The 12,405-nt window shown below is 41.5% G+C and overlaps 1 protein-coding gene across 1 annotated transcript in view; it reads right to left on the reverse strand.

Annotated features, from left to right (window-relative positions):
- Positions 1 to 12,405, reverse strand: part of LOC140187657 (integrin alpha-E-like) — a 308,395-nt gene that overhangs the window by 237,108 nt on the left and 58,882 nt on the right. The window contains exons 9-12 of the mRNA XM_072243179.1: positions 11,193 to 11,346; positions 8,690 to 8,840; positions 5,594 to 5,776; positions 2,849 to 2,964 (exon numbers count right to left, since the gene is read on the reverse strand). Coding sequence (XP_072099280.1) covers positions 2,849 to 2,964; positions 5,594 to 5,776; positions 8,690 to 8,840; positions 11,193 to 11,346 — 604 coding nt within the window. The remainder of the gene's footprint in view (positions 1 to 2,848; positions 2,965 to 5,593; positions 5,777 to 8,689; positions 8,841 to 11,192; positions 11,347 to 12,405) is intronic.

Consider the following 12,405-nt stretch of genomic DNA (forward strand, 5'->3'; position numbering starts at 1 on the left):
CCTTCTTCCAGCTGACTTCAGAGTTCCTGCATGCCTTCTGGCAAACTCTAACCAAGATTTTATGTGAGCTTTTTTCAACAGTGTCTTTCTCTTTACCACTCTCCCATAAAGCTGCGACTGGATGAAGCACCTGGGCAACAGCTGATGTATTTGCAGTCTCTCCCATCGCAGCCACTGATCTCCTCCAGAGTTGTCATAAGTCTCTTGGTTGCCTCCCTCACTAGTCCCCTTCTTAAACAGCCACTGGGTTTTTGAGGATGACCTGCTCTAGGCAGATTTACAGCTGTGCCATATTCTTTCCATTTCTTGATGATTGACTTAACTGTACTCAGTGACTTGGAAATGTTCTCATATCCAACTCCTGAGTTGTGATTTGCAATAAACCTTTTGCAGAGTTGCTTGAAGTATTCTTTTGTCTTCATGGTGTAGTTTTTGCCAGAATACGGACTCACTAACAGTTGGCACTTCCAGAAACAGGTGTATTTTTACTGCAATCAATTGAAACACCTTGACTGCACATGGTGATCTCCATTTAACTAATTATGTGACTTCTGAAGCCAATTGGCTGCACCAGTGATAATTTAGTGTATCATATTAGAGAGGGTAAATACTTACGCAATCAATTATTTTGTGTTTTATATTTGTAATTAACTTAGATCACTTTGTAGCGATCTGTTTTCACCTTGACTTGAAAGACTCTTTTTCTGTTGATCAGTGTCAAAAAGGCCAAATTAAATCCATTGTGATTCAATGTTGTAAAATATTAAAACATAAAAACTTCCAAGGAGGGTGAATACTTTTTATAGACACTGTATTTATCTATAGTTCTGTTGCTCCTTGTCACTCTTTTAAAGGGATAACATTTGCTAGATTCCACCCTACTGGCTCCTCACCTATGGCTAACAATGATCAAGTATGTCAGCCAGGACTCCTGTCACATTTTCTCCTCCAGCCTCCCACGGTATTCTGGGAAATACCTGATCAGGCTCTGAAGATTTATCTACTTTCATACCTTTTAAGATATTCATCAAGTTTAATTTTAAGTTGAATTATCATTCAAACATGTGTGAATACTCATGAATACAGCCAAATGAAAGAGCGTTCCTATGGGGCCAAGTCACACAAAAAATATATATATAGCCCAAGTCCCTGAGTGACATGTCCTGTAAATTGATAGTGCATGGGTGTTGTCGGCAAGAGCAAGCAGGTCTCAGCAGTCTGCAGACAAGTGTACACATGCACGCACGTAATCCAGCTTGTTTTCTACTGAGCAAATACTGGAGCACAGCACTGATGGGAGAGGCCAGCCCTCAATCCAGCATGGATGCGTGCCACACCTCCTCCCCAACATCTCCCCTACTGGACTAGCAAGCCCACAGCATGAGGCCTAGTCCTCGCTACAACCAAAGCCAAGCAGCTCCTCTGCCATTGGTCTCGCCAATAAACCAGTGACCTGGACTTGCAGTATTTTACATTACCATTGTCTAACAGTGTCTTGTGATTGCAAGAAATAAGTCCAAGACAACCACTCACTGTTACACTATACACCGCCTTCAGGCACCGACTTCAACATCTTTTTGCAACACAGTGCGCACCAAGTCCAGCTCCTCCAGCTCCTCTGCAAATGAGCAACTTGCTGATACGGTAGACCTCCAGTACTTGAAGTTCTTAACTCTACCTTTGTCTTGCAATTGTAAAATGACATTTAAAAAGGCTTTGGTTGGCCCCAGAGAGGCCGCTGAATCTGAGCATGATGCCATCTTACTGGAAGGAAGATCAGCTTCTTTACTAAACTGCAGACTATCCCCAAAACCTCCCCATTTAAACCACGACACCATAAGACATAGAAGCAGAATTAGGCTATCTGGCCCATCAAGTCTGCTCTGCCAGTCAATCATGGCTGTTCCTTTTTTCTATCTCCTCCTCAACCCCAGTTTCTGGCTCTCTCCCCCTAACCTTTGATGCCATGTCCAATCAAAAACCTATCAATCTCTGCCTTAAATACACCCAACGACCTGGCCTCCACAGCTGCATGTGGCAACAAATTCCACAAATTCACCAACATTTCACTACAGAAATTTCTCCACATCTCTGTTTTGAAAGGCCACCGCTCTATCCTGAGGCTGTGTCCTCTTGTCCTAGACTCGCCCACCATGGGAAATATCCTTTCCACATCTACTCTGTCTAGGCCTTTCAACATTTGAAAGGTTTCAGTAAGATACCCCCTCATCCTTCTGAAATTTACTTTTCATTTAAATTTACTTTCCTTGTTCCATTCTTCTTGTCTTTCTCCATGAGAAAAAACAAAGGAGAAAGAGTCATTAAGGACTTCGCTCAGCTACTGCTCACACAAATATATCCCATTTGGTCTTTCAGAGGCCCTATTCTCCCCCTGGTTACTTTTCTCCCCTTAATATACTTACAAAATCTCTTTGGATTTTACTTAATCTTCTCTGCCAATTCTATCTTATACCACTTACACTGTTAACAGTGACTTCACCCTGTTACACTGTTACAAGCATCCCAGTGTAAGCTCAGGCTACAGTATTTCACCTTTCACAGGCATGTTACAGCACTCAAGATTCAACAATGAAATCAACAACTCAGGCCAGTTCTCCAGTTCTGATGAAAGGTAATCAAGATGTAACATTAACCCAATATTTTCCCCTCACAAATGCCACTTGGTCTACTGAGGACTTCCACCTTTTCTGTTTTTACTTGTGATTTATCTGTTTTTTATACCTTCATCTTTTTGCTTTGTTTATTATAAATAGTTGACATTTTCTGCTTTGAAATTAATCTATACATTAGCCCAAGTTCTGCATTTTCAGTCGTTTTCATTAATTACCTCAAAGCATCTTTTCCAAATATTTCTTGTTATGGTTATAACAAAATCTTTTGCTATTTCAAAATCCTGCTTGTCAATGCTTCCTGATCCATCCAGAACAATTGCAATCTCTGTGCCTGCAAAAACAAAATCTTTATAAGTACCTGTGAAACAAGCATGCATCACATTAGCTCAGTTCTAAGAAGCATCAACCCTCAATTTCTTATTCTCACATTTTAAGAAACTTTAGATGGGTTTTAGTGATTTAATGTCCCACTTAAGTGCATTTCCTGTGTAGGTGTCAGTACCATTCTGCCAGTCAAGTTCTAATTTCATGTATTCGAGCTTTAACTTTCTATCAATAAAAAATTAAATCATTTGCAATAGAATTTACTTTGGAATGGAATTCCCCTCCCAGCAATCAAGGCTAGAAACACAATTTACAATTTTCAAATCTGATGGTCTTCAAACAGTCTGGAATCACGGATGGTGTCTGCAAACATATTCCACTGCACTCTGGCAAGCACACATGGATTTCTACTGTACCTGACTTAATCGCAGGACACTGCAGAGATGGTACAGACAGCTCAGCGCATCTGTAGCTGTGAATTTCCCATGATTCAGGACATTTACAAGGACGGGTGTGTAAAAAGGGCCCGTAGGATCACCGGGGACCCAAGTCACCCCAACCACAATCTATTCCAGCTGCTACCATCCAGGAAGCGGTACCACAGCATAAAAACCAGGACCAACAGGCTCCGGGACAGCTTCTTCCACCAGGCCATCAGACTGATCCACGCACGCTGACTTGAGTGTACTCTATCTTACATTGACTGTTCTATTTATTATAAATTACTATAAATTACTATGATTGCACATTGCACATTTAGATGGAGACGTAACGTAAAGATTTTTACTCCTCATGTATGTGAAGGACGTAAGGAATAAAGTGAACTCAATTCAATTTACAATCAATGGTGTGTGTGATCCTTTCCAAACTACTTCCTCCTCACTGTCCTGCAGTTCTGGTAAATGTTACCCATCCTATTCAGACCATCATCACCAGAAGGGCCCCCAGATTTAACTACCCTACTGTAGGTGTTAACAGAAATAACCTTCCACTCTTAAGATCTCCCTCTCCCTCCTCCCTCTCCCTTCCCCTCCCTCTCCTTCTCCCCTCTCTCCCTCCCTCGCTCAAAACTAGGGTGCATAGATTTAGGGTGAGAGGAGAAGTATTTAAAGAGAACTTGGCCCCTCAAACTCACCTTGTTATTTGATATGATTATGGCTAATCTGCTCCAGGACTCATCCTCTCTTCTGTGTCAGTTTGCTGATCAGTCAGAAAGGTACATACTTCCTCCATAAATATATTTTTAAAAACTACCTAGCCTTCTCGGCTCTCTGGGGTAGGAACTTCTGGAGATTCACCACCCTCTGTAAGGACTTCCTATGCACCTCAGTTTTGAATGATCACTCTCTAATCGTGACAGTATGTTCCCTCATTCAAGAAATATCCTGACATCCACCTGCTATACACAGTATGTACTTCCTCGTTCTTCTGCATTCTAAAGAATACAGATATAATTTCTTCAGCTGCCTCTCATCCCAAGAATTAGCCATATTTCTTTAGACTGCCTCCATTGCCTGCATATCCCTTCTCAAATAATGGGATCAAAACTGTGCGCAGTAATCCAGGATGGCTTTGCTATTACCCTGTAATATTCTTCTTCAATAAAGGGATCAAAACGATGCACAGTATTCCAGAGGTGGCCTCACAATTACCCTGTAATATTCTTCTCCAAGGATCGTCACTTTGTCACGGTGGAGAGGCTTGTCAGTTCCTGAGATCCCAAGAGATATCCCATACGGAGTTTAGCCATCTGGCCTTAGCTGCTGGTTGGGTCACCCATGGCTGTAAGGAGGTTCCAGACAAAGAGTGACCCAACCAAGACCTCAACGGTGGAGCTGGCAGAAAATGATGATGCATCACAATGCAATGAAGGCAGAGGAAGGCTGCAGCAGAAAAGGGACCCTAGCCATCCCTAGTGCAACTCCATGCTATCAGACCCTGGCCTTGATCTGTCAGGGACTGTGTAGCGGCTGCCTATGCATCAGCCTCTCTTCATTAAACATCGTCATACACAGGCATTCTCCATTAAGGGAATCCACCCTAACATCCTGGATTAAGTCTTGTGGTGATCAGGCAGTGGTGAATGGGTGCGGAGCCCACACTGCACCAGAATATGTTGATCCTAGATCAGCCTCTACAGCAACCTGAAGACCACCAATAGACAACCCCTTAGGAGAACAGCAGAATCAGAATCAGGCTTACTATACCTGGCACAGGACATGAAATTTGTTGTTTTGTGCCAGCAGTACAGTGCAATACATAATAAAAAACACAATCAATTACAATATACATATATATTGTGTAGAGAGAGTAGGGCAGTGATCTACTCTCAAGTTGCAGTACTACTGCCCTGTAATAATATTGTAACAATACTTATTAGATTAGATTAGGTTATTCCGCAACTCCACACTTCTCACAATAAAGGTCAACATGAATTTCTTCCTTTTATTCACAATACCCCTGTTGATAAAGCCCAGAATTGTGTAAGCCTTTTTCAATGTCTTGTGCCAACAGATTTCTCTGTCCCTGCACTCCATTATAATGGAATCCTTTATATTATTTTTAAAACGTATTATATTATTATTCAAATATCCACCCTGCCGCCAGTGGTCTTCAGTTGATCATTGATCTGTTACCTGGAAATTCATCGTCTTCGTCGTCGTTGTTGTTGTTGTTGTTGTTGTTGCTGCTGCTGTTGCTGTTGCTGCTGTTGTTGTTGTTGTTGTTGCTGCTGTTGCTGTTGTTGCTGCTGTTGCTGTTGTTGTTGCTGCTGTTGCTGTTGTTGTTGCTGCTGTTGCTGTTGTTGTTGTTGGACTTGCCTGTTCGTGAAATTACAAAAGCCACATCAAAGTTACTGTACAACCAGGGGAATATCCTTAAATCCCCTTTAAAACTCCTTACCAAGGGAAAAAGATTTGACTATCAACCCAATCCATGTCTCTTATAATCTTACATATTTCTATCAAGACATCACTCAACGTCCTTCACTCCAGGGAGAACATCAAACTTGTCTGGATTAAATTCCATCTGCCTAAAATAAGGTCAAGAACAGCCCACTTTCTGGTGAGATAAACTATCTTTAGCACATTAAATGAATTCCATCCCATCTAAGCCCATTGAGTTAAGGCAATTCCAATCAATATTCAGAAAATTAAAATCCTCCACTCTTTCTGTGATCTCCTCTATAAGACCTCCCTCCCCTTTCTCCATCTCTCTGTCTCTATCTCTGGAAGCAAACTCTCAATCAATATCTTTTATAAACCTTTTGATTCCCAAGGGGTATTTTGACTGTACCTCTTCCCATCAGAGCCCCTGTAAAAATGTTATTCCTTTTTCTTAGTTCATTCATCTCCTCCACATCTGCTACCAGGATGTGACTCTCCTTTCCAGGACGCCAAGGATGTCTTCTTTCTTCAAAGAATGTCTTCTTCCTCCATTATTTATTCTGCCTTCACCCACATCTCCATTTTCCAAACATCCATGCCCACCCTATCTTCCTGCCGCCTTAACGGTGATAGAGTTCCGCCATTCCCAGATTCCCATTGTATCCCCATACTCCTCAATGCCTGTTCCATCTACAAATTTATCTCGCTCCTTACTCATAGATTCATCCCACACAGAAACATACTCTTTGGCCCACAAACTACATGCTAAACATCAAGAGCCTCTCAACATTAATTTGCCAATATTTAGCCTGTAGACTTCTAAGCCTCAGAAATTCATCGCTTGTCTTTACTTCATCAAGATTACCCATTCACATCACCCACTCAGACAGCACATACCAAATCCCAACCATCCTTCAAGTGAATAAAACTTTTGTCACATCCTCTTTAAATTTCTTTCCCATTACCCTAATCTATTTCTTCCAGTTTTTGACACCTGTTTGGACTTTCTGCTCAGTTTCAGCTAGCCAGAGCATAAAAGAGGCGCAAGTATACATTGTTAGCTGTAAATTCATTGGATAATTCGGCAATTGGCGAAGGCCAATAAAAAATGTTTAAGTTGAAGGAGTGGCCAAGTTTAGAGTGGAGAGTTGAGGTTTTGATGAGAAGAAGCAGAGGCTAGAGTGAGGTTTCTGCTAGGTTTGCTTTCTTTCTTGATTATTGCACAGGCTAAAGCAGTGGGTACAGAATCCAGGGTAGTGGTTGCTCCTCTTGCATGATGTGGTAAGTCATGGAGACATCTAGGGTCTCTGATGACAGCACCTGTGAGAATTGTATCTGGCTACAAATCCTTCCAGACAGCCTTAGGGAACTAGAGCTGGATGACCTGCAGATAATTCAGCAGACAGAGGGGTTGTTTCACAAGAGCTAAAGGGAGACAATTACTCAAGTGCATGATGCAGGTAACTGGGTAACTGTCAGGAGAAGGAAGAGGGGTAGGCAGCCAGTGCAGAGTACTGGCGTAGCCATTCCCCTTGATAACAAAGCAGGCATAAACAGCATTGAGATCATCTGGGAGCAAAACTTTGTTGTCACTTATGATATGTCACTTGCTTTCACTTTGCAGGAGGTGATAGCATTCAAAACCTGTCACAGCAGTTGAGCATCCTTCAATCATTTAAGTTTGACCAGATTTGCCACTTCACATGCGAGATGGCTTTCTGGGGGGTTGTACCTTACTTAGTTGCCAGACTTGAATGCCACTGATATGGCCCTCAGCAGATTGTGGATCTCTTGGCTCAGCCAGGGCTTCTGGCTGGGAAAGACTCCAAATGATTTTGTGGGCAAATACTCGTCTATGGTTGTTTCTATAAAGTTTGTGACAACCATGGCTTATTAGCTCAGATCCTCTGATGCCTCGTTGAATATGGCCCAGTTCACCCACTCAAGGCAATTCAGTAGTCATTCTTCGGCCTCCAGCAACCACCTCTTTGATGTCCTGATCTCTGGAGTTTTACTCTTTAGCCTGCTCTGTCACTTGATCATGACTGATTTATTATCCCTTTCAATCCCATTCTCCTGCCTCCTCCCTGTAACCTTTGACATCTGTACTAATCTAGAATCTATTAACCTCTATTTTAAATATAGAGTCAAAGAAAAGTACAGCATAGAACCAGATGCTTCGGCCCATCTAGTCCATGCGGAACCATTTAAACTGCCTGGTCCCATCAATCTGCATCTAAACCAAAGCCCACCCATACCCTTGTCATCCATGTACTTATCCAAACTTCTCTTAAACATTGAAATTGAGCTCACAATATACCCAATGACTTGGCCTCCACAGCTGCACTATCCTCTGCCTAAAGAAATCCCTCCTCACCTCTGTTCTAAAAGAACATCCCTCTATTCTGAGGTTGTGCCTTCTGCTCCTGCTCCTAAACTCACTCAGTATAGGAAACATTCTCTCCACCTCTACTCTATCTAGGCCTTTCAATATTTAATGGCGTTAATTGAGCTGCCCCTTCTGCCCCTTCATTATTTTAAACTGCAGTGAGTACAAGCTGAGAGCCATCAAACAAAGAATTCAAATATATAGTAAATGCCAAAAACTTTGATACACAAATCGGATCTTGGGGTCCAAATTCATAGATCCCTGAAAGTGAGAACACTGGATGGGGATAAATGTACCCATAATCTGCAAGGCCATCTCCACCTCATAGCTGTATAACCTTTTCCCAGTTAGATAAAATTAAAACAAAGGTGGTCAATAATTTATGATGAATAATTCTGTTTTATCTGTTTAAATTCAAGCATTCATTTCAGAATAAAGAACAAAAATACTGTAAGTACCTTCAATTCCAACTATATTTTCCTCCAGATCTGCCAGTAGACCATCTAAAGCAGAATAGTCACCCACTTGGAATAAATGTTTCTCATCTGGATCAGATGCGATTAGCTTCAGCTCATTCAATGCCTTTGCCTTGTTAAAGCTTTCACCAACCTTGGTGGAAACAGAATTACAAAGTTAATATTGCAATAAATTGATCAATCATATCCTTTGCACTCCAAATAGATAAAGCACCTTTATTTAACTGTAGCATAACGGAGAGCCCAGAGTGACTGCTGCTGAAGTAACACTTTGATATTTGGCTGTATCAAGTCATCCAACCCACAGAAACTTCAGATTCTATCCAACGTCTTGCTGAATCGTCAAAGCTTCCTTCTAAGAAACCGCAATGCTGTGATTATTTAGTTCAGTTTCATCTAACAGGAGCTGGAATTTGGAACAAGGGTAAGTGTTTTTAATAGGAGAGTCTCAGGGCTTTCTGTTCAGTTTCACATAGCAAGAAACTAAAATAAGCACATTTGCAAATTGTTTGTTGAAAATTGATTACTAACAGAGCAACACCACCCCCTCTGACTTCCTGCCTATTCCTTTGATACAATGTGTATCCTTGGACATTAAGCTTCCAGCCATAATTTTCTTTCAACAATGATTTAGTGATGCCTACAACGTCATATCTGCCAATCTGCAACTGTGCTGCAAGATAATCTACCTTATTCCATATCCTGCATGCATTCAGATACAACACCTTCAGTCCAATGTGATTCTGTATCCACACAACCAAGTTTCCCTGGTTTGCATGCCTCCTGAGTTTCTGAATGAGCCTTTGATGGGGATCCTTATCAAACACCTTACTAAAATTCATACACACCAAATCCACTGCTCTACCTTCATCAATGTGCTTTGTCACAACTTCAACAAATTTAATCAGACTCATCAGACAATGATCTATCCTTCAGAAAGCCATGCTGACTATTCCCAATCAGACTATGCTTCTTCAAATGCTTGGAAATCTTGTCCTCAACAATCTTCTCCGATAATTTGCCCACCACTGATTTAACATTCACTGGTCTACAATTCCCATGGTTATCCCTACTACCCTTCGTAAACATATGAATAATATTTACCACACTCCAATTAACTGGTGACGATAGAGGATGCAAAGGTCATAGCTAAAGGTACAGCAAAGTTTTCCTTCATTTCCTGTAGTAACCTGGGATGCTTTCCATCCTAATGTTTTTCAAAAGTTCCAGCTCATCCTCCAATAACCTGTTCACCTGTTTTACACTGTCCTCACAAACGCCAAAGTCCATTTCACTGGTAGATATTGAACCAAAGTATTCATTAAGGACCTTCCTTACTTCCACTGAGTCCAGGCACATGTTTCCTCTTCCATCCCTGAATTGTTCTACCCTCACTCTAGTATTCATCCTGTTCCTCACATATGTGTAGAACACCTTGGGGTTTTCCTTAACCTTACTTGCCAAGGCCTTCTCATATTCCCTTCTAGGTTTCCCAAGTCCACTCTTCAGCTCTTTCCTGACTGCCTTGTAACTCACTAGAGCACTGTCTGATCCTCACTTCTAAACATTAAGTAAGCTTCTTCCTCTTGACTAGATGTTCCATATCTCTTGTCAACCATGGTTCCTTCACCCTACCATCCATTCTCTGCCTCAATGGGACAAAACAATCCAGAACCCTATGCATTTGGTGCCTAAACAACCTCAGTACATCTGTTCCCAATTTACGCTGCCAAGTTCCTGCCTAATAGCATCATAATTCATCCTCCCCAGTTCAATACTTTCCCATGCCCTCTGCTTCTATCCAAGTCTAAGGCTACAGTAAGGGTCAGGGAGTCCTGATCACTGTCTCTGAAATCCTCACCCACCAAGTGATCAGGCACCTGACCTGGTTCCTTGCTTACCACTAGATCTAGTATGGTCTCTCCTCTAGTCAGCCTGAGTACATATTGCATCAGAAATTCTGGATATACCTAACAAATTACGTCCAATTGAACCTTTTGCAATAAGGATGGGTCAATCAATATTAAGCAAGTTGAAGTTACCCATAACAACACCCCTGTTATTTTTGCACCTTTCCAAAATCTGCCTCCCAATCTACACTTCAATATTTCTGTTGCTAATGGGAGGGGCAGTGTCTATAGAATACTCCAGATAGAGTGATTGCTGCCTTCCTGCTGCTGACTTCCACCTGCACTGACTAGGTTAGGCAATCCCTCTATGACATCCTCCCTTTCTGCAGTTGTGATACTACTCTGATTGGTAATACCACTCCTGCACCTCTCCAAGTCTCTTTTGAAATGAAACATCTAAACCTCAGAACATCTAGCATTCTACGTTCCAAAGATAAATGGGTTACTAGGTTAATTAGTCACATGGGTGTAATTGAGTGGTGCGAGTTCGTTGAGCCAGAAGAGTGTGTTAGTGTGCTGTATCTGTAAATAAATAAATAGAAACAACATCCAGGATGTGGTAGTGAGAAGCTTACCCCAACAGCAATCCGTGTCACATTAGCAATTTTAGTTGAGTTGATCACATCGATCAGGTTTAACTCATCCCGGAATATATCACCATCTGTTACCACAATGATAAACTGTTTCGCATTTTTTTTGGAGCCTCTTGTCTCAATGAAGATATTGTCTCTGGACGTACAAGTAGTATAAAGGTTTAGCTTACAGAAACACATCTTTCTGGTTTTATATAATATCATAAACATAAATATATTTGTCAGACTTCACTGTGGAAGATACCAGCAGTATGTCATAAATTCAATAAGTCAGGGAGCAGGAGTGAGTGCAGTTACTGTTACGAAGGAGAAGGTGCTTGGGAAGCTAAAATGTGGCTGAAGAGATTGTGGAGGCATTAGTAAATCACTAAATTTCATAATAGTTCCAGAGGACTGGAAAATTACATAGCTAACACGAGAGGGCAGTTTTAAGGTGTTTGGAAGTAGGTACAGAGGAGATGTCAGGGGTAAGTTTTTTACGCAGACAGTGGTGAGTGTGTGGAATGGGCTGCCGGTGATGGTGGTGGAGGCGGATACGATAGGGTCTTTCAAGAGACTCCTGGATGGGTACATGGAGCTTAGAAAAATAGAGGACTAGGTAACCCGAGGTAATTACTAAAGTAAGCCCATGTGCTGAAGGGCCTGTATTGTGCTGTAGGGTTTCTGTGTTTCTTTGTTTCTATAAGTTAGTGGGAAGATAGTGAACTGCAAGCTTTTAAAGAACTACAGAGAGCAACTGAAAGAATCATTAGGAGGGAAAGGAAGAAGTATGAAAGCAAGCTAGCAAAAATATCAAAGTGGATAGTAAAAGCTTTTTCAAGTATGTAAAAATAGAGAATTGAAAGCAGAAATAGGACTACTAGAAAATGAGGCCAGAGAAATAATGATGGGGGACAACAAAATGGCAGATGAACTAAATGAGTATTTTACATCAGTTTTCACTGTGGAAGACTCTAGCAGTGTGCCAGATGATGAAGGGTGTGAGTGAAGAGAAGTGAGTGCAGTTACTATTACAAGGGAAATGATGCTCAAAAAGCTAAAAGACCGAAGGGTACGTAAGTCACCTGGACCACATGAACCGCACCTTAGGGTTCTGAAAGAGGTTGTGGTAGAGACTGTGGTGGCACTAGTAATGATCTTTCAAAAATCATTGGACCCTGGCATGGTGCCACAGGACTGAAAAATTGCAAATGTC

This window comes from Mobula birostris, chromosome 25, assembly GCF_030028105.1.
Source record: "Mobula birostris isolate sMobBir1 chromosome 25, sMobBir1.hap1, whole genome shotgun sequence".
Classification (NCBI taxonomy): Eukaryota; Metazoa; Chordata; class Chondrichthyes; order Myliobatiformes; family Myliobatidae; genus Mobula; species Mobula birostris.